Consider the following 22362-nt stretch of genomic DNA (forward strand, 5'->3'; position numbering starts at 1 on the left):
GCTTGTGTTCTTGAGTACGTTATAATCAGTTTCATTTTACTCTTGAACTTAAGACTCTCTGTTTAAAAAGTATTTTAAGTGACGAACGTGCATGTTTCCAGGTCCAGTACTGATATTATCTCAAAGGTTAATTTTAAGCTGAAAGAGAGAAGATTTAGGTGAGATCTTAGGAAGAAATGTTTTCATTTGAGGGCGGGAAGGCCCTGGCCCAGGTTGCCCAGAGCATTGTTGCCTGCCCCATCCCTGGAGGTGTTCAAGACCAGGTTGGATGGGGCTTGGAGCCCCTGATCCAGTGGGAGGTGTCCCTGCCCATGGCAGGAGGTAGAACTGGATGGGGCTGTGAGGTCCCTTCTGACCCAAACCATTCCATGATTCTATGGTGTATGGTTCATGATGTCATCCAAGATAATGCTTAAGGTCGTGTATGGTTCTTTCTGTTTTGACTCTGCTGTGGTTCTGTACCATACGGTGTATTGTTCTGGGTTGGAATTCACTAGCTGAAGAGGTCTGATGTCTTCAGATAGGGTGTGGGTTGTGTGCGTTTGTGTGGACACGTGCAACCCAGTGCATTGCTGCTTGTTAAAAACATCAGTTCAGGCCATGATAGAAACATATTTTTCACAGAATCACTAGGTTGGAAAAGACCCACAGGATCATCGAGTCCAACTATTCCTATCAATCACTAAACCATGTCCCTCAGCACCTCACCCACCCGTCCTTTAAACTCCTCCAGGGAGGGTGACTCAACCACCTCCCTGGGCAGCCTCTGCCAGTGCCCAATGACCCTTTCCGTGAAAAATTTTTTCCTGATGTTAAACCTGAACCTCCTCTGGCAGAGCTTGAGGCCGTTTCCTCTTGTCCTGTCCCCTGGCACTTGGGAGAAGAGGCCAGCACCCTCCTCTCCACAACCTTCTTTCAGGTAGTTTTAGAGAGCAATAAGGTCTCCCCTCAGGCTCCTCTTCTCCAGGCTAAATAACCCCAGCTCTCTCAGCTGCTCCTCATAAGACTTGTTCTCCAGCCCCTTCACCAGCTTTTCAGAATTGTGAGATAGAAACATCTTGTTACTAATGAGTCACTACTCAGTTTTTTAAAGACAAAGTATTACAGGAGAAGAATGATTTTAAAATAGAACAAACTTCTGTAGAAAATTGATTTTGCTGTTTGTTTCTCCTTTCTTTTGTCAGACATGCAGTGGCTGTGGAATCAAGATGCTTCTCGAGATTTACTGCTGGCAGTTCATCCACCGAACTATATTGTCCTGTGGAATGCAGACACGGGCACCAAACTCTGGAAGAAGAGTTATGCTGAAAACATTCTGTCTTTTTCATTTGACCCCTTTGATCCATCACGCTTAGCTTGTAAGTCTGCATGTATTAAATAGCATGATGTGAATATGTGTGACCAGGAAAATGTTATACTGAAATGTTTGTATGGAGATTAAAGTAATGGGTTGGAGAGAATAATGTCATTAATGCCAAGAAATCTCAAAACACAGGCAGGGAGGTCTCTGACCAGTGTGAAATAGTCTAAAATTAAAGATGCATGGTGAAGGAAGGGGAAAAGTAGGCGTGAGTACCAAAGTTAGAGATCTGAAAGTAAAGATTTGAGGCTTTACAAAGGTGGAAGGCATGTAGATAGGGAGCTGAGGAAGCTGAGTATCAGTAGCCCTGTTAAACTGATATTAAAAACTGTTAAAGGATGGATGCTGAGGGAGATTCCAGAGAGAGAAGTAGACCAAGAATAAATGCTAGTTTCAACAGATAGGATATTTTTTTAAAGAACAATGTCTGAGCAGCAGTATGAGAAGCAGTTCAAATGTAAAGGAGGATGTGGTAGCGATTTATTGACAGTTTAGCAGAAGGAAACTATGAGAAACGAGAGACTCACCATTTTATTCTTTAATTTAGTGTGATCACTCCTGATCTATAACGAGACAGTACAGTTCCAGGCTTTGTAGTTATCTTGGTGTTTTCATCTGCCATACAATTCAACCTAGAAGAAGAACTCTTTTTTTCTATAAACACGTAGTAAAAACTTAGCTAAATCTTTACAGCTTGGCTGAATCTTTGTACTGCACCATAAATAATGAGAGTTAATGAGATTTTGAGCCATGCTATGCATGAGAATAAAAAGCAGTGGTAGAGCCAGCGTGGGCAATGCTTTCTGTTTGCACTGTGAAGCTTAAAGAAGAATAGTTGATGAGAGAGAATAACTGTACTGAAGAAGCAAGAGGTTTCTGCCCATAATCCCCACAGTGTTTTTTTTAGTAGGGACGTGATTTTGAAACATTGAGTTTTGTGCCTATAGTTAGTTGTACTGGACCATCTGCCGCACTTTCAGTAGAAGGTGCCCGTTGTCTAGTATTACGAGTTTTCTTTCTAATGCAGTGTTATTAGAGTTAATAGCATTTCTTACCACCAAAATTCCGTTAAAGTGGAACACCACAATCAAATCGCAGTTAAATTTTGCTATGGTAAAACCTGTTTTTCTTGGTACAGTGCTCACCAGCGAAGGAATAGTGTTCATCTCTGACTTCTCTCCTTCCAAACCTCCTGCCAGCTCAGGGAAGAAAGTTTACATCTCTAGTCCACATTCCAGCCCTTCTCACAAGCTGGCTGCTGCTACCGGTGCCAAAAAGGCCCTTGATAAAGTGAAAATCTTAATCAGTAATGAAAAACCAAGGTAGGTGGCAAATATTTCTTCTCAGGTAAAGTTTATACACATATATTTTATGGATATAACTAGATTAAAGTCTGTAAGAGAATTAGTTTTAAAAAAATGAATTGATTGGTGTAGGCACATTTGTACTGTTAACTTTATTTTGAACTTGAGGTATTTGTTGGTACTGAACTTGGTTAAAGCGTGTATCTGATATTTTACAGTGCTGAGTCTGTAACACTCAATGACTGCCTTCAGTTGTCCTATTTGCCTTCCAAACAAAACTACATGCTGTTACTGTACCCCAGAGAAATTCTGATTCTTGACTTGGAAGTGAACCAGACAGTGGGGGTGATTGCAATTGAAAGAACAGGCGCGCCATTCCTGCAGGTAATGAAAATTAGATTGGTTTCTGTCATCACAGGAGTCTGTTAAGATCATACCTAGGTTCCTGACGCACAGAAAGCAGCGTTTTGATTCGTTCTAGGGGGTGAAAAGGAGTTACCTCACCAGGGAGAGAAATGTCCTCTGAACCAAGGGTTGGTTGACTTAGTCTTCTGAAGTTGCAGCAAACCCACTTCATTTTGCAGAGTTAGAAAAGTCAGTGTGGAAATAGCATTGTGGGAAAAGGAGGTTTCCTTCTCTGGTGGTAAAGATGCTTACACACAATTTAATACTCATTCTGAGCATCTTTGCTTCATTTGACAGCTAAGTCCAGTCCGAGGTATCATTGAAGCATCTTTATTCTCTTGTTATTGTGGATTCTGCTACCAAAAAAGAAAGTTGTGCTTTAAAAGTGACAGCTAAAAAGAAAGAATGTGTGTGAGCATGTTACTGTTTAGAAAAATAGAGACCCAAACCAGCAAACAATTCGATCAAAAACTACCAATGCATTTCTCAGATTAATTGGCTTCCTTAGACACAAATACTGCAGGTAAAGAGATTCACTGCAATGTTACATTACAGGTAGCATTTTCAGTGGCTCTCTTTTGCGTCAGGATATGCCAGGGCACTTCTCAAAAAATAAAATTTTAATACCCCAGTGTAATGTGATATCTCTTTACCCAGGTAATCCCATGTTTTCAGCGTGATGGCTTGTTTTGCCTGCATGAGAATGGTTGTATAACATTAAGAGTTCGCAGATCCAGCTGCAGTATAACTGGAACTCCAAATGAAGAGCCAGGTAAGATTTACATCAACAGGGTCCAGAAATGAACTTGGAGACATTTTATTTAATAATTTAACAACAATATTAACCATCATGCCTCCTACAGGGTGGTAAGCTATAGCCCTTCTAGTGATTTTTTTTTTTCTTATGCATCAAATTTAAATTTCAGTTTATGCTCATTGATCACTTTTCTCACTGTTTACTTTTCTCACTGTTTTTCTGTTGTGGGACGTTGCTGTTGCAGATCCAGACCCGATTCAGGAGCTGGTTTATGATTTAAGAAGTCAATGCGATGCAATCAGGGTGACTAAAACCGTTCGACCCTTCAGCATGGTTTGTTGCCCTGTAAACGAGAATTCGGCAGCTCTCATAGTCAGCGATGGCAGAGTCATGATCTGGGAATTAAAATCCAGTGTTTTGGGCAGAAATGTGCGGAACAGGTAATGGGATTCATTCCTCCTTTTACATTGATAAGTGGTGTGTGATTATACCCTAGAAGCAGCGGTGATGTCCTTGTGCGTGTGGCTGTGTGACATGTGCTGGATGTGTATGAATGAAAGGAAGAAGAAACAAAAACATCATCTGAATAGATTCATTCCCTTACTTTGGGGAAGTGAAGGAACTGTATTTACTCTTCTTTCTTTATAAAAATCGTACCATGCTAAGTGGTTGAAATAAGGGAACAAAGGATAGGAGCGAACGTTCACATTATTTTGAGGGAAACATTTTCTTCTCATATAACTTTCTTTCACTATAGAATTTTCTTCAGTAGTGAATCCCTGACTTTATATCGTATGAAAGGACTTCAAAGTGCATCTGGAAAGGATTAGGGGGAAGGTTTTTTGCTAGGTTTGTGTGAATTTAACCCAAAGCAGTATAAGGCTGCACAGCAGGTGGCCTTGAATACGATGATATAAGCCGTATTTTTATAAACAAAGTCTTTGGAGTTTTAGGTTTTGAACAGTCTGTAAAAATACGATTGGAAGGAGCAGAGTTCTTTAAACATTAAGTGCATTAAGGTCATTCTGCAGCAATAAACATTTAGAATACTATTAAATAAAGTATAAATGTAGTTCCATAAAAGAGATACAAGATTCTCAGCGCACTTTTAATGTCGGAAGTACTAGATTTTCTACATAGATACTTTTGTTGTCAATGATTTAATGTTTTTATTCTTGGTGTTGTCGAAAGTACTGTTAAATGGATTCTTTGTGATGCCTGTCCAAGAGAGCTGTTTAGGATCCATATTTTTCCGGGTTTTGCTTCTTGGATTCTTAGATTTATTTCTAAAAGACTGATTTTTATCATGATTATATAGATAACCAAGAAAAAAGTGATAATAAGAACCGCTGAGCCAGAGGATTCTGGATATAGTTGGATTGTACTGAGAGGTAAAGTGTATTTCTAGTTGGCACAGAGTCTGGAATGGATTTGAAGGAGTCTACCTCCATTAGCTCTTGATCTTCTTGGATTTGATGGTCTTAATTAAAATTTCAACTCAATCTGTTAAAGTGAGGTTGAAAGAAAAAGTAAAGGCTTTTTACATGCCTTAAACCTCATTTCTTGCATACAGCTGGGTACAGTCAGCAGTCTTTGGTCTTTGCTTATGAGATAGACCTGTCCTTGGCCCAGCCAGCCCCGAATGCCGAGGCTGCAGGGGCTGAGTCCCTTTTAGATGGGGATTGTGCTGGAACCCAGTCACAGTCACTGGGGATAAGGTAACACTGAAACCTGATGCAGCTGTATCTCACAAGGCCGTACACTTAGGTAACACAGTAAGGTTGTGTTGTAACTTCTATCTGCAGTAGCAATCGTATTTCATACATTTAGATGAAAGGCATTGCTTCAGCTGTGGGTTTCGCCGTCTGGAACTTGTCGAAGAAGTTTATGCAGGTTAACAAGAAACGTTCCCCGTGTTTGGTAATCTGTTCATAAATGTTGGAATATTGATGATTGTTCCTTAGCTCTATTCATTAACATAACATAAGAATACACAATATATTGAAAAGCTTCCATTCAGTGCTCAGGTGAGCTTCAGAACAGGAGATACATCCGTCTGTTCCACTGTTATGTATGCATCTCGGTAAGGAAGATTAGAGCTATTTCAAAGCATGTGTCTCCGTGTGCATTGTCTCCCAGTAGAGTTTTTCATGGAAGCTGATGTTGAGAATAACCTTCTGAAAGTATTCCACAAGTCACAGGAATTGGGAATACTGAAAGAACACCTGGGAAGGATACAAAAACAGGGACCTAGGCCAGCAGGCAATCCAATCTGCATTAGGAACTTGTTTTCACTCCTTTTCCAGCAGTTCCAGTGCGTCACCTTTGTATTCCCCAGTGTCATTCTGTGGAATCCCCGTGGGATCATTCTCAAACAAACTTCCAGACCTCTCATTGGACAACATGATTGGTAAGAATTGCTTTTGCTAATACTGCTGCTACTCACATCTAGAATCTTGGAATCGTTGTACGTCTTAGCTTACTCAAGAACTATTAGAGTTATTTTCTATTCAACTTAAATGGTAATTCTGAAAGAAAAGAATTTCTATTTGCTAAATAAATAACATTAATCTTTTTGAGGATTTTATGTGAGGACCAATGTTCAAAGCTTGGGGTCTCTGAGGGAAGGAAAAAAAGTAATTTAAAGTGGCTGTTGGCCAGAAGTCCTCAATTTTGTAAAAGTAATCTTAAATGGATAAGGAGAATTTAAACTGACCTCAAATTTGGGGAGAAGACTGAAGTACTTGCACTTACTTTTTCCCCCTCTTCCTTCCTTTTTATGCTTTTTTACTTCTTAGTGTTAGGAAAGAAGGCTTGTATTGGAGAAATAACCTGAAATGTGATCTTCTAACATGTTTTACCCTACAGAGTTCAACAGGAAGGAATGCCTCTGTAAATAAACATTGCTAATAGATATGTTAGTTTATTTGGGTTTTTTATTCTGTGTCTGGTAGCTTTCTATAACATCACAGATTAAAAATGGATGCTGACAAGAGCTTTAATTTTTAAGCAGGGCAAGGCACAGTTGCTGGAGAAGACCAATTAAAAGGTTCTTTTATGCAAGAAGTGCACCTCAAGTTTCTGCTGACTGGGCTTCTTTCAGGACTTCCTTTGCCCCCCTTTGTTATCCGCATGTGCCCGCCTCTCACGACCAAAAATATTAAACAGTATGAGCCGATCCTTGCTGTTGGTGAGTATCTTGAGTAGTTCATTGGTTGCTCTGAAAATAATAGAATCACAGAATCAGAGTGGTGTGGTTTGGCTTGGAAAGGACATAAAGCCCATCTGTTTCCGCCCCCCTGCCATAGGCATGGACACCTCCCACTGGATCAAGTTACTCAAAACCCCATTCAACCTGGCCTTAAAGTTCCAGGGATGCGGCATCTGTGATTTCTCTGGACAACTTGTGCAACCTGTTAGACTTGGGTGAGTTAGCGTGAATCCAGAGGAGGCCACAGAGATGATTAGAAGGCTGGAGCACTTCCCGTATGAGGCCAGGCTGAGGGAGTTGAATGATTTTCAGCTGAAAGAGGGGAGATTGAGTTGAGATCTTAGGAAGAAATGTTTCGCCGTGATGGTGGGGAGACGCTCGCCCAGGTTGCCCAGAGCAGTGGTGGCTGCCCCATCCCTGGAGGTGTTCAAGGCCAGGTTGGATGGGGCTTTTGAGTTCATGTAAGTATAAAGAAAAAAGAGAGCAAGTATGTCCGTCTAATAGAAAATTGTAACTTTTGGTGTTTCGGAAGGGTTTTGATCTAATTAAAGCCAATAGCTGCTAAATTATTGATTTGTAATTGTAATCCCACTGGGATTACTGGTGCATAAGAGTTACTGCTCTTCCTTGAGGCATTTACTCATCTTGAGTAATCAAACCAAAACCAAATGTTCCTTTCTCCTGCACCTGCCTGGGTTGTGAAAACGCAAGAAGATTTTTCAACAGCTGTACCATTAGGTTCAGAAAACTGGCTTGATCCAAACAGATGTCTCTGGCTGCAGAGAACCTTGGGGGGTTTAATATTCGGGATTAAAGTGCTAAAAATCAAAATACCTTTTCTGAAACTGTAAAATATAAGTTACAGGTGTCAAAAAAAAAAAGGAAAAAGAGAAAATAGTTGTAAATCCTGTATTTTCACTAAAGCATTGAAGAGAAGTATTAGAGAGGTCTCTCTCTCTATTTTTTTAAAAATCCCTTTTTATAGGAACAAGTAATGGCTCTGTTCTGGTGTTTCATCTTACAAGTGGAATCTTACACAAGGAGTTAAGCATCCATTCCTGTGAAGTCAAGTAAGATTTTAATTCCTACTATAATCCTTCTGGGAGAGAAACACTAAAGCATCTGACTAATGCTGTACCAGCAATGTGGGGGTCTTGTTTTTTTGTTTATGGTGCTCAGGAAAATTACCCGTTTGTAATCTGCACTCACAGTATCCTTGCTATGCGTAAGCAGTAAGAAACTGTCAAAATTATAGTAAAAATTCCATTGAACTTAAGATTTGAATTGTCAAATGATGTGTATCAACCACTTCCATTTTCTTCAGTGCATTGTAATACAGAGAAATCTTTTTAGGACAAGAAACTTTATTACAGTGTCTTCTTTATTTAACTGTCATGACTTACAGATCGTGTCCTTTGCAATCTGTTTTGTACACAAAGGTTCATTTACTTTGCTCCCTTGAGGCCAAAATTGCTGTTGCGACAGTTTTAGTCGTAACTGATGTAAGAATAACTATATCATTAAAAGATGTTAAAGACTGAATAAAGGGCTCAGTGTTTGTTGAGTAAATTTTAAAGCTCCTGTACTGTATATTTGTATGCACATGATCTTTGGGTAACTTATGGTAAAGAGGTGCAAGGTGGTGCTTGCTGGATACGTGTTTCCAGACAGATATAAGTGGGGAAAAGTAAGTGTTTATTTTTCATAGTAATATTAGTAAAAATTTCTATCAGAGTTGTGCTATGAAACCTTCATCAGTTTAGGGTCTTCATTTTATTGTTCCTTCTACAAAAAAGGCAAGGAAGGCCCACGTGACTGAGAACAGAATGCTCTAAGAGTACGTAATGGAAACTTACTTTGAATCTACTCCAAAAAAAACCTGATTGCCCTTCTGTCCAGGGTATTTTGTATCCTTTTGAATATTTTGTCTAATATTCTCCATGCGCTCTCTTCTGGTGACAGGGGAATCGAGTGGATTAGCTTGACTGGGTTCATTTCCTTTGCCACGTCCACACCCAACAACCTGGGGCTGGTGAGGAACGAGCTGCAGCTGGTGGACCTACCAACAGGTGGGTGTTCTCTGAGAAATTGGTGTGAGGGGCTGGCAGATCTGCTGGAGAGTGGCAAACAACTTCTCGCTACTGTTTTTTTCCCTTCTGTTGTCACAAAAGTAAAATAACAAAGAGGAGTTTTGGTGGGTTCTGCTCTTCTGTCCTCGTGAAGCCACGCAATGTGTTCCACCTGGCGCTGTACAGAGAGCCCTGAAACAACTCCTTTGCAGAGATTCTGTGGCTTGTGCTTATTAAAAGAAGGAATATGTGTCAGCAGGAGGGTTAGGAGCATTCACACAGCCTGGGGTTTATTGGTGTACCGTGTGGACAAAATGCATGTTCTTCCAAATGTGTTTTGTAAGAGTCTATTCCCAGTGTTCTGTGTGCACCTGAAACTGGGTTCAAGCATCTGTTGTGGCAAGCATCATCATCAGCAGTGTTCTTCAGGGTAGGCCAGGCATGTGGTCACATTTTGTGTGCGTATGAGTGTGAAATGGGTATTTTAATAATAAAAGAGGGAGCTTTTATAGAGTTGGAAGAGTTAAAACATAAAACCCTTTTTAAAACAAAATAGTTGATAGCAAAACTAACAGTCAAATTATGTGTGTGTTTCAACTACTCTGGCCATATAACGGATGTCAGCATTTGTGATTGAGTTTAGTGTTTGCACAATGCTAGGAGATGTAATTTAAGAGATCAGCGGGCCCAAAATAGGAAGCGCTTCAATCATGTTGAATTATGTTTGAATGTGAAAACCTGGAGTCATTTAATTTAATTGAAGAGCCTGAGTCTCATAACACATGGCTAATTCTGAATTGCTTTATGTAGCATAAAGTAGTTTTCTAAGCTTATGGAAAAGATTCCATCTTTGTATTTCTGGGGTGCTGCACAAATTGTCTGTGCTTTTAACATGACAATAGTGTAATATTTTTTTCCAGATAATTTCTTTTGTTAACTTGTTAACCAGAAAAGACATGAACTTTGTCAAATTCATTTAATATAAAATGGCATTTTTGGTATTTCACTCAGCTTGTAAATCAGTGTGGAAACATTTCTAAATATAAGTGATAAAAAGCTCGGTATTGCCACAGTATTGCCAAGTTCCGAGTAAGTCTGAATACCTGAGACATTAGCATATCGTTTGCTTAAAAGATGTTTTCTTTCCTCTTCTAAAGCTTACAAGAAAGGCATAACTGCTTAACTGTTTGATTGTTGGTTCTTTCATCACTGATTAGCTCAAATTTTGGTTTTAGGGCTAGGAAAAGAGTACTGATTTGTATCTACAGCATGAACACTTTGACAAAGTTCTCATTTATGTTTCTGAGCAATGATAATGAAGAAAATTCCCAAGGTGTTCGACTGCTAATGGAGAAAATAAGAGCTGAAAGATTTCCTGTGGGTTGGCCTCTGACATGAGAGCTCTAACTAGCACTGTTGATAACAAGATTTATTCACCTAATTGGCATAAGATAAGTAATTTAGCCATGGGTAGCCACGGCTAAAGTTGGAAAACTCGAATCTTCCTTGAAACCTAAGGAGAATTAAACTTCCAGAGCAAATGCTGTGATAGCCTGGGGTTTGTAGATCATAATTTCTTTTAGTGGTGTGTAGAACAGCTTTAATTTTGCAATACTTGGTAGGGGTGTATCAAAATTGTGTTGGGAATAGGATTTTAAACTCTTAGGATTTATTCTTTTAGCTGGAAAGGAGAGAATGGTACTGCTAAGTGTGGAGTGAGTTGGAACCTCACCATGGAAATACTTTCTGACTTGTAAATATAACATTAGTTTGTGGCAGAGTTGATTTCTTATACAAAATTTGAAATATACTCATTAATTTCTTCTTTGGGGAACCAAGAGAGTTTGTCTCATTGACTTTGAGTGGAAAATAATAACTTTGAACTCTCCATATTTATGTAATGTTGGCTGTGCATCCATTCTAGCAGTTGTGCTCTGACAGTGGTCATGTATTTTGTTAGACAATAAAGTTTACATACATATAGTCCTTTGAAATGCAGTAAAAATTGGACGGTGACAAGAACAATGTGAGGTAGGACAAGTCACTTGGAGATGTTTCAGTGTCCTTTGTAAACCATTTCTGTAAACAGCATAGTTTATAAACTATTTCTATGTTTATATTTAGTTTAATAACTTTCTGTTTCCCCTCCTGTCATTTCTTGTGTTCTAGGCAGGAGTGTCGCATTTCGTGGTGAGCGAGGCAATGATGAACCAGCCATTGAAATGATCAAGGTGTCTCATTTGAAGTAAGCAAGTCAACCTCATGAAGTTCATAATATTTGTAGTGCAGCTTTAAGAACCTTGTGACTTAATAGAAATAATAGAAATGCCAGGAAGAAAACACTTGAGAGTGGACAGAAAAATGTGCAACAACATCAAGAGCAAACATCTATTTTGGAATATTAATTCCAAGTGGAAAAGCTGCGAATGATTCTGTGGTCGAGTTCATCACACACTTCAGGATCCAGTCACGCTGCAAGATCAGTTGTTGATATTTAAGTTCTTTTGTGTTCACTGAACTGACACTTGAATAATATTGTGGAGAAAAGTGCTGAAGAATTTTTGTAAACTACAATTACGTTGTGAATTAATTTACTTTTATGTAACATAAGGCCTACTTAAAATGAGAAGATTGGCATTAAAGTAGGGTGTGCCTGGAATAGAGGAAAACTCTATCTGACCTTAGTATGTCTTTCTGATATCTCATGCAGCCATCAGTCTGGGCTGAATATGGATAAATAAGAGGCGCTGCTGCTTTCTCTGAATCCCTTCCCTTGTCTCCTTTACCATAACTGAGCAGTGCCACCTGACAGAAATTCTTCATTCTTTCAGGACTCTCTTTCAGACTCTTTTGTACCTGAGTAACACAAGGAAATCAGCCTTCAGAGTGGGATTTGAGCTAAATCAATTTGTTCTACTTTGTCTTAGTTTTTGAGGGTTTCCAGAGTGCTGATATGTACACATGAGAAGTAAAATGCTCAAATGAAAATGGAACGATGACTTTTGATGTACTAAACTCTTCTTTGTTCTAGGCAGTATCTAGCTGTAGTATTTAAAGACAAGCCACTGGAGATCTGGGATGTCAGAACGTGCACTCTGCTCAGAGAAATGTCAAAAAACTTCCCTATAGCGACTGCTTTGGTAAGGAATAAAATCTGTTTATTTAATGTAATATGTTGAGATAGTATAAAAATCACAGTTTAGCAGCAGACTATAGCTGTGTCTCTGGTGTGCAGGTAAGTGCTTTCACTCATCTGTTTTCATCTGTCGTCAAATGGAGGTAAGAAAGAAAGGATGTGGTGATGGAGAAATCTAGTCTGCTCCTTGGGTAATGGAGGAACATTTATAGAAAGCAATCTGCATTTGAATCATTATAATTAACAGAAACATCACCAGTAAATTCAGGGAATAAAGATTTGTCTTTCCTATTTATCCTGGACAATATTTCACAGGAGTGGTCACCTTCTCATAACTTAAAAAGCCTGAGGAAGAAGCAGTTAGCGGCCCGGGAGGCCATGGCCCGACAGACGGTTGCATCCGATACTGAAGTTAGCAGCGTGGAATCTTCAGTTATCAGGTATTTCTCCTACTGATTTTTAATGGTCTTTTACACCAGCTGTTGTTTTTCTACCATGTACCATTTTCCTATAGAAAGGGATATTTTGGAACCGATTCTGAAGTACATCCCAGGCAAAGGAACTTCATGGTTCCCCCCTTTAGCTTTTAGATGTGGAACTTTGATTTACCGCTGAGTGAGAGAAATGGTGCTCATGTGTACTTCAAATCAAGGTTGTCTGGAGCAGTCCATTAGTTACCTGGTTCCTGACATAAAGCTCTTACTGGCCCCTAGACGTTTCCCCAGGTGTATAAATGATTTAACTGTTGGGTTTGGTAAATTGTTTTGAAGGAAATACACACTTTTGTGCTGCCTCTATGCATTAGTTAAGGAGAATTTGCCTTGCAGCTCTAATTCCAAGAAAGAAATGCTTGTGTCTCATTGTGTTTTCTTTAAAGCCTGTTACAGGAAGCCGAAAGCAAGTCCGAGCTGAGCCAGAACATCTCTGCCAGAGAGCACTTTGTGTTTACAGGTGCTGATGGGCAGGTTTATCATCTCACGGTGGAGGGAAACTCAGTAAAAGACAGTGCAAGAATTCCTCCTGATGTGAGTTCCAGTTTTCTGTCATTGATACTTTGTTTTGGGTTTTTTTTAGCTACAATTGCCAGAAAAAAAAATTAGTGATACTCATTGTAGTGCCATGTGGTGATTAATGCAGTGCTTAGAAATATAAAATCAAAGTTGCAACTTAAAAATAGTAGCAATTCTCTTTTCGGATTTTTACAGTTTTTCTATTGAAAATTCTCTTGAAATGGATGATTTTTAGAATCTTCCCAGGCCCTCACTTGCTCTCTGAATAAATTTCATTATATATTTTCAAGAATTTCAGTAAAGCATAAGCAAGAAGTTTGAAAAGCGGAGAGGGTGTTACTGGAACAGGTTCAGGCCCTGTTAATGGATTTTGCCTTATACCATAAGGACTTGAGTGGGCCAGAGCACTTTTCTGTGAATTTTAAAAACAAAACTTACTTTAAGTTGTTCTTGAAGAATTTAGACCTTACATCAGCCTTACAAACCAGAGGGGGCCTACAAGAAAGCTGGAGAGGGACTTCTTCAAAGGTCATGGAGTGATAGGATGAGGGGGAATGGCTTTAAATTGGAAGGGGGAAAATTTAGATTGGACATTAGGAAGAAATTCTTCCCAATGAGGGTGGGGAGGCCCTGGCCCAGGTTGCCCAGAGCAGTGTCGGCTGCCCCATCCCTGGAGGAGTTCAAGGCCAGGTTGGATGGGGCTTGGAGCCCCTGATCCAGTGGGAGGTGTCCCCGCCCATGGCAGGGGGTGAGACTGGATGGAGTTTGAGGTCACTTCCAACCCAAACCGTCAGTCTGACCTCAGTGCCAGGGAAAGTCATGGAACAGGTGATCTTGAGTGCTATCATGAAGCACATGCAAGAGAACCGGGTGATCAGGCCCAGTCAACATGGGTTCACAAAAGGCAGGTCTTGCCAGACTAACCTGATCGCCTTCTATGACAAAGTGACCCGGCTACTGGATGAGGGAAAGGCTGTGGATGTGGTCTTCCTGGACTTCAGCAAAGCCTTTGACACAGTTTCTCACAGCGTTCTGCTTGAGAAACTGTCAGCCTCTGGCCTGGACAGGCGCACACTCTCCTGGGTGGAAAACTGGTTGGATGGCCGGGCCCAGAGAGTGGTGGTAAATGGTGTGAAATCCAGCTGGAGGCCAGTGACAAGTGGGGTTCCCCAGGGCTCAGTGCTGGGTCCAGCCCTGTTCAATGTCTTCATCAATGACCTGGATGAAGGCATCGAATGCACCCTTAGCAAGTTTGCGGACGACACTAAGCTGGGTGGAAGTGTCGATCTGCTGGAGGGTCGGGAGGCTCTGCAAAGGGATCTGAACAGGCTGGACCGCTGGGCAGAGTCCAATGGCATGAGGTTTAACAAGGCCAAATGCCGGGTCCTTCACTTGGGGCACAACAACCCTATGCAGTGCTACAGACTAGGAGAAGTCTGTCTAGAAAGCTGCCTGGAGGAGAGGGACCTGGGGGTGTTGGTTGACAGCCGACTGAATATGAGCCAGCAGTGTGCCCAGGTGGCCAAGAAGGCCAATGGCATCTTGGCTTGTATCAGAAACGGCGTGACCAGCAGGTCCAGGGAGGTTATCCTCCCTCTGTACTCGGCACTGGTGAGACCGCTCCTCGAATACTGTGTTCAGTTCTGGGCCCCTCACCACAAGAAGGATGTTGAGGCTCTGGAGAGAGTCCAGAGAAGAGCAACAAAGCTGGTGAGGGGGCTGGAGAACAGGCCTTATGAGGAATGGCTGAGAGAGCTGGGGTTGTTTAGCCTGGAGAAGAGGAGGCTGAGGGCTGACCTCATTGCTCTCTACAACTACCTGAAAGGACGTTGTAGAGAGGAGGGTGCTGGCCTCTTCTCCCAAGTGCCAGGGGACAGGACAAGAGGGAATGGCCTCAAGCTCTGCCAGGGGAGGTTTAGGCTAGACGTTAGGAAAAAATTCTTTACAGAAAGGGTCATTGGGCACTGGAACAGGCTGCCCAGGGAGGTGGTTGAGTCACCTTCCCTGGAGGTGTTTAAGGCATGGGTGGACGAGGTGCTGAGGGATATGGTTTAGTGTTTGGTAGGAACGGTTGGACTCGGTGATCCGGTGGGTCTCTTCCAACCTGGTTATTCTGTGATTCTGTGATTCTGTCATTCTATGATTAGATAAATTGAACTTACAAACAGTAATTCCCTCACTTTTGTTTCCTGCTTTAGTATATGTTGGTATTGTGTTCAATAAGCTCTGCCATGTTGGTGTTTCTCTGCAACAAGAGACAAAGAAGTGATTTCCATTCCTTTAAACCAAAAAGTTGTTATATGGAAATGTCTTTTAAAGCGTTATGGAACAAATATGACTTTCTTGATAAATCCTTGTATTCAAGAGAGTTGTTTCTGATTTAACACAGCAGAATTGGGTCTACTGCATCATGTGATATTTAAAAAAAATACTAATGTTGAGATGTTTGTTCTGATGTTTGTCTCTGTTGGTCACAACAGTTCATTCTGCTTCTTAAATATTCCCAGGGCAGTATGGGCAGCATTACATGTATTGCCTGGAAAGGGGATATCCTGGTTCTTGGAGATGTTGATGGAAACTTAAACTTCTGGGATTTGAAAGCAAGAGTATCCAGGTATGAATGCACTCCAAGTCTGATATACATGAGATAATGAGTATTAGAATGATTTTTTTTCCCACTTTTGTTTTTATTATTCAATGTAGGAGATCATCTGTGGAGTTTGAGGGGAAAATTGCAAGTATTTTGAAGTGAAATTTCAGGAAATGCACTGGTTACAGTTCTCTGCATTTCATCTTTTGTGTTTAGAGATGGAGAAGCATTTTATCAGAGGTTTTCAAACAGCCAGATATATTCCTGGTGTTATATCTACGATGGCTGCTGATAAAACATTCAGTATTGTATTTATTTCAAGCATTTAATCTTTTCCATGATAATTTGGGTAGCCGTTTCTGCATGTATATACACAGACTATTCTCCTTCGCAGTCCGTACAACATCAGGGTCTGCAGTGCTAAGGGAGAGGATTTAACTACTTGCAATATTGGGTTTAGAATGATTGATACTAATCTGGTGCTTTGCTTTTCTCAGGGGCATTCCCACACACCGAAGCTGGGTGAAAAAGATACGATTTGCCCCAGGGAAAGGAAATCAAAAGCTTCTTGCGATGTACAATGACGGAGTGGAAATTTGGGATTCAAAAGAGGTGAGTGAGTGTCTGCTGGTTTGACATGTGCTTCTTTGCAAAATACACATATTACTTAAGGTCCCTTCCAACCCAAACCATTCCCTGATGCTATGATTCTGCTTCTGAAAATCAGGATGGTGGGGATTAGGTTTTACTTAGTCATGATTTCTTGCTGAAATCTCCCACTGGATCAGGGGCTCCGAGCTCCATCCAGCCTGGCCTTGAACACCTCCAGGGAGGGGGCAGCCACAACTCCTCTGGGCGACCTGGGCCAGGGCCTTCCCATCCTCCTCAAAAATGTCATCCTAATGTCTAATGTTCCCCTTCCAGTTTAAAGCCATTCCCCCTTGTCCTGTTACTCCATGCCCTTGTAAAAAGTACCTCCCTTCTCTTTTCACTTGGGAAAAAGTCTTGTTTCAGTGCAAAAGTGTGCCCTGCACCAAGGTTTCTGAAATCCTTACTCTCTGGAAAAGACCACCATTACAATGATATATGACTTACTTCATCTTTTATTGTGAATTTTTTGGTATGCCTCATGGGCGTGTGACAGAGTGAGATACTGGGTGATGGAGAGCCTGCTGAGAATGAAAAATAACTCCACTTTTTCAAGGTCCAAATGGTGAGCAGCATAAGAAGCGGAAGGAACGTTAATTTCCGACTCCTGGATGTGGACTGGTGCACCTCGGACAAAGTGGTCCTGGCATCAGACGATGGGTGCATCAGAGTGCTAGACTTGTCCATGAAACCATCGTGTTTTAGAATGGATGAGCAGGACTTAATAGGTATGCTGATCTCTGCTTTTTTTTTGCTGTGAACTGCCAGATATTTCATTTTGCAGGTGGACCATGAAAATGTTCAGCACTTCCTTAGAGCAAAGACTTGTCTTGTGCAGAGAATTGTGTGTCTCTGTAGAGGTTCTCATAGATGCAGATAAACTTTGTAGGCCTAGGGAGTATGGGTGTTTTCTTCGTACAAATTTAATCTCCTAAATAAATGATACTTTTTAATACCTTAATTGGAAACTAAATTAATTAATTATAAGTTGGAAACTAATTAATTTTTTGTAGAGATGCTGAACAAGGTGACCTAAAAAGCATCAGCACATCAATTAGGTATTGGTATGTTCATGGCTGATACTAATTATATGATTTTGAGACATTTGTTAATATGTGAAAAGTCTTTTCTGGTATTTCCAGATATCAAAATTTAGCCCCAGTCTGACCAATTTTGGTAGCTAAAACCGAGCAGTTGGGCCCCTAATTCCCTTCCTTCCCAACCCCCCAGGGAAAAGGATATGAGAGGAAAAGACTTGTGGGTTGGAGACTAAAACTACAGCTTTAATGAAGTAGTAATAATAATAAATAAAATATTAAGAAAGTAATAAAATATACACAAACATATGAGATCATGCTGTCATCTCGATGACTGCGTCACCTCAGACGCTGCAGAGCAGACATGAGGGGAAGGATCAGAGGCCAGGAGGGAGCTGGGCTCAGGGTCTGGATTCAGGGACTCATGGATCCAGGGTCAGGGGCAAACAGCCAAATGAGGTCTTCGCTGGACGTCGGCCACCAAAGAACAGAGGGAGAGCCTGGTGATCCCTCAGTTTTATCCCAAGTGTAACATATACGGGATGGAATCCTCCATGGTCAGGTTGGGGTCACCCGTCCTGTCCGCCCCTCCCTGCAGGTGCGACCTTTTCTGCCTCTTTCCCTTATGGCTCCTCCAGCTCGAGGATGACCTGGGTTTCTGTAGGAAGAAGTGTAAGCAGTGGCCTTTCTGCATCCCAGTGCCCCGTGTGATCGCTGCAAGAGGTAAACCCTGCCTGAAACACATGCAGTTCGCTGTCAGAAAATGAAGTTATTTAGACAAGACTGAGCTGAAGTCAGCAATTGATCTGCTCTAACTCAAACCACAACACAAAGGCAGTTTGTCGATCAATTCATTGCTTTTCAAAGCAGATTTTCCCACTGAACTCCTAGCAGCAATGCCAGTGCGGCAAGGTTTTATTGCCATGTGTTTAAGTGAATTTAAATATTTAACTATTGAAATAGTAAACTAAGCTACATTTTCCTAGGTTTTATTACTGGTGTTCCAAATAACTGCTTTTATTATGGCCTTTTCGGTCAAAACTGCTTTTACTCATACATTTTCCTTAAAACGTATCAGTTCTGACTACCAAGACCTATGTACTAAACAAAATTGTGGCGTGGGGAGCTGTGGCGTGGGATGTTTGCGGGAACACATAATTTATTGCAGCTATTTTTACTACCAAAGGACTGTTCTGTAATATTAAGCTATAAAAATTCGTGTTCTAAACCCAGGCACACTGCAATGAGGATATCCCGGGGTGAAGGCTGCCTGTGATTGAGCTGTCCTTCCACCTCTGCGCTGGGATAAGCTTGTAATTACAAAATCACATTTACAAGGTTCCTACATCATTTGGTGCATAAGAGGTGCAGGGAATTGCTGAATGTTTAATAAGGTTGCAGGTTGGAGCTGGTTTAATTCCTAAGTCACAGTCACTGGGTAGCGCTTACTGCATGTGATCCAGACCTTTTACTGAATGCAGACTTTGGAATTTCTGTGATAACTGTTAGTACTGTAATTTTCATCTTATTTCTTTGCTAACGTATAAATGTGAGAAACTTCACAGCATCCATTTTGGATGATGGGTGTTAATCCTTGGTTTATACTGTAGCAACAACGGTCGCTCAGGAATGATAAAACATAGAATCATAGAATGGTTTGGGTTGGAAAGCACCACAAGGCCCATCCAGTCTCAGCCCTGCCATGGGCAGGGACACCTCCCACTGCATCAAGTTGCTCCAAGCCCCATCCAACCTGGCCTTGAACACCTCCAGGGATGGGGCAGCCACCACTGCTCTGGGCAACCTGGGCCAGGGCCTCCCCACCCTTGTTATGAAGAATTTCTTCCTAATGTCCAATCTATATCTCCACCTTTCCAATTTAAAGCCATTCCCCTCATTCTGTCACTCCAGGCTCTTGTAAAAAGCCTCTCCCCAGCTTTTCTGGAGTCGTTTTCAGTACTTGGAGGCTGCTGTAAGGTCTCCCTTGAGCCTTCTCTTCTTCAGGCTGAACAACCCCAACTTCTCAGCATGGCCTCACAGCAGAGGGGCTGCAGCCCTCAGATCATCTCCGTGGCCGCCTCTGGACCCGCTCCAACAGCTCCATCTCCTTCTGATGTTGGGGATTCCAGAACTGGACTCGGGACTCCCAGTGGGATCTCACCAGAGCGGAGCAGAGGGGCAGAATCCCCTCCCTCACCCTGCTGGCCACACTTCTGTTGATGCAGCCCAGGACATGGTTGGTTTCTGGGCTGTGAGCGCACGTTGCCAGCTCATGTTGAGCTTCTCATTCCCCAGCCCCTTAAGTCCTTCTCCTCAAGGCTGCTCTCAGGTTGGTGCAGCTGTACCTGTTTTCCACCGTGTCCTTGCAGCAGCAATAATGATCATACACAGCCCTGCTCAACGCCACTGTAATGTATTCCAGGCATCTCTGCCTGAATTCAGTATGAAATGCCCTGCAATTCTTATTTAAGCATGGTTGATAACCCTTGTACCTCCTGTGAAATGTTTTTTGCCTGAGTGTAAAGATAAGCTTTTATGTCTCGTAACCCATGCTGTGTATATGAAAAGGTTGTGATTTATGATTTTTCTTTGGTGCTTGCAAACAAAGTGGTACATCTTGTGGTTGCTGAACACTGTTATTGCACGTTGACCACTCCACAATGAATCTTCTCCTTTTGTTTCAGAACCTGTGTGGTGTCCCTATCTGCTTGTGCCCAGGGCTTCATTAGCTTTGAAAGCATTCCTGTTGCATCAGCCATGGAGTGAGAAACATTCTCTAGATATTATGAACATGTAAGAAAAGATAGATATATATAAAATATATGTATTTTTAAATCCTAGGTCTTTTATTAGTGTTTCTGTGCAAATAACTGTTAGATGTATGTTTCCTCACTTTTTGGAACAGTCAAAAATCTAATAGCTTCATGATTTATTACTAAAAATAAGAAACAGAGAAGGCTTTAAGGCCAAGTATTTTATTTCTCTTGACTTTCAGTAGCCCTTGGCTATTGAAAACTGCTCTGTGCTTCAAGGTTCTAGCCATATTTTATGTCGTTTACAGGTTATAGTACTTGAGGGAACAGCTGTGTTCTTTCTTGAAGAAGTGAGTGTCAGAATAGTTGGAACTGGTTCCTAAAGTGCAGTCAAAAGTGGTAGCTTAACTGATAGTCTAACAGGTCTGCCTTTGCTTTGAGTCAGCCATGTTTCACGTCATAGTAGGAGTGCTTTTCTGCCTCATTTTTTGTGTCTGTGCTCTTGGTTGTCACATAATAATAGCCCACACATGCTCATTTCCACTAATGTTTAGGTTAAGGAATGAAAATAAATGGGAAAAGGAAGTTTGGTGGCACTGACTGTGAGGTTGATACACGAAGCAAACCCAGTCTTTCATTGCTGCTTTGGAACTATGAACTAGGGAGAAAATCTTGCATGCTCATGAAAGATGGTTTTGTATGTGTTCTTGTGTTTTTCTGCTACCACCAGTACTCTTCCATCTCACATAATTCTCTCATTTTGGTAAACAGAAAACCTTTGACTTTCTTCTTTTTTCATTTCTCTTTTTCCAGTGATTATCCAGAGAATGAAAATATTAAAAACCTTCTCCAAGAGCAGTTGAATTCATTGTCCAAGTAAGAGCTTTGCTTTTAGTATTTGAGTAAGCTGGGAAATTCAGAGAGGGAAGAATTCCTGAGATTTGTGGCAATTCATAATGAAGAAAGATGTTTTTTGCCTCCCCAGAGATGAGCTTGCGTGATGACAGCTGTTATTTTAAACAAAGTTAATTTCTATTTTTATGTAGTACCTGGGGGTGGCACTCTATTAATTTTAATTTAGATTTTTATTTCTATTTTTTCTAAATAAATTAATTTTCTGTTCTTTCTAATTTAAAATCAACATTAATACAATCTCTTTTTTTTCACATCAGAAGACTATTAAAAGTGGTTTAAGCAACTCAACAGCCAAAATGTACTGTTCTGAGTATAGAGAGGGTGATAGAGGTTTGTATTGATTTGTTAATGTTGACTGATCGTGGTAGTGACTGACAACTGGAGATCTAAAGATACCAGTTGGGGTTAATGTATCATTTGTAATGGAACGGTGAGCATTTGTAGGGTTTTTTTGGCAATCCTTCAGTGCTGTACAGTTCATTGATGTTGGTCCAGGCTGTGTTGGACTAAATACTCCAAGGTTTGTTTAGGGTATTTGAGCTCTGAGGAAGGCAAGACAAACAGTTCTGAAAATCTTGGCTTGAAGATACACTTCCAGAGTAATGTTCATGGGCATTGCTCTACTTACACAGAAAATAGGTTTTGACATCCCATTTAGGCTCTGAAAATTGTATTTGAAGCTGGTATTTCCATTTTCCTTCTGTACTTTCACTCAGTAGAATAGAAAAGATAACTTAGTGTATTTTTATCCAGTTTGAAATGTGTTGAAAACCTGAATCCTTGCATGTGGATCCCTTATGTATGGCCCTAAGTAGTTGCAAAATTATTTGTAATTGAATTAGTCCCCTAATTTGTAGAGTCGCAGGAGATTAATTTATAGCTTTGTCTACACCCTTGTGGTTGTTCCCTTTATTACAAGAGCAACGAGTTCCTGGCAGACTTGCTGTTTGTATTGAAACTGGTAGAGTGACTTGTGCCTTCAGATCAATTCTTTTTGAAATTCTGTGTCCTTCCTGTGGTAATTCGTTTAATAGATGCATTTTTCTTTTAGTTCAGAACAGAAATTGTGTGGGTTTTATTTTGATTATTTTCAGCTTGTAGGTGATTTATCATATTTGTGTTCAAAACCAACCAGACTTGCACTGCATTTGACACCTTGTTAATGGC

General features: G+C 40.9%; 1 protein-coding gene across 6 annotated transcripts in view; it reads left to right on the forward strand.

The window, feature by feature from the left end:
* The window catches only part of WDR11 (WD repeat domain 11), a 37543-nt gene that overhangs the window by 7491 nt on the left and 7690 nt on the right, over positions 1-22362 (forward strand). For 3 of the 6 annotated variants that reach the window (XM_069863712.1, XM_069863716.1, XM_069863717.1), the window contains exons 4-21: positions 1185-1358; positions 2499-2682; positions 2883-3048; positions 3727-3841; positions 4071-4266; positions 6133-6236; positions 6837-7016; positions 8023-8107; positions 9000-9106; positions 11276-11351; positions 12138-12246; positions 12558-12682; positions 13120-13267; positions 15760-15866; positions 16340-16454; positions 17047-17218; positions 20212-20320; positions 21094-21156. In XM_069863712.1, coding sequence (XP_069719813.1) covers positions 1185-1358; positions 2499-2682; positions 2883-3048; positions 3727-3841; positions 4071-4266; positions 6133-6236; positions 6837-7016; positions 8023-8107; positions 9000-9106; positions 11276-11351; positions 12138-12246; positions 12558-12682; positions 13120-13267; positions 15760-15866; positions 16340-16454; positions 17047-17218; positions 20212-20320; positions 21094-21156 — 2335 coding nt within the window. The remainder of the gene's footprint in view (positions 1-1184; positions 1359-2498; positions 2683-2882; positions 3049-3726; positions 3842-4070; positions 4267-6132; positions 6237-6836; positions 7017-8022; positions 8108-8999; positions 9107-11275; positions 11352-12137; positions 12247-12557; positions 12683-13119; positions 13268-15759; positions 15867-16339; positions 16455-17046; positions 17219-20211; positions 20321-21093; positions 21157-22362) is intronic. The other 3 variants (XM_069863713.1, XM_069863714.1, XM_069863715.1) reach the window with 3 other exon arrangements.

This window comes from Phaenicophaeus curvirostris, chromosome 9 (assembly GCF_032191515.1).
Source record: "Phaenicophaeus curvirostris isolate KB17595 chromosome 9, BPBGC_Pcur_1.0, whole genome shotgun sequence".
NCBI classification, from domain to species: domain Eukaryota; kingdom Metazoa; phylum Chordata; class Aves; order Cuculiformes; family Cuculidae; genus Phaenicophaeus; species Phaenicophaeus curvirostris.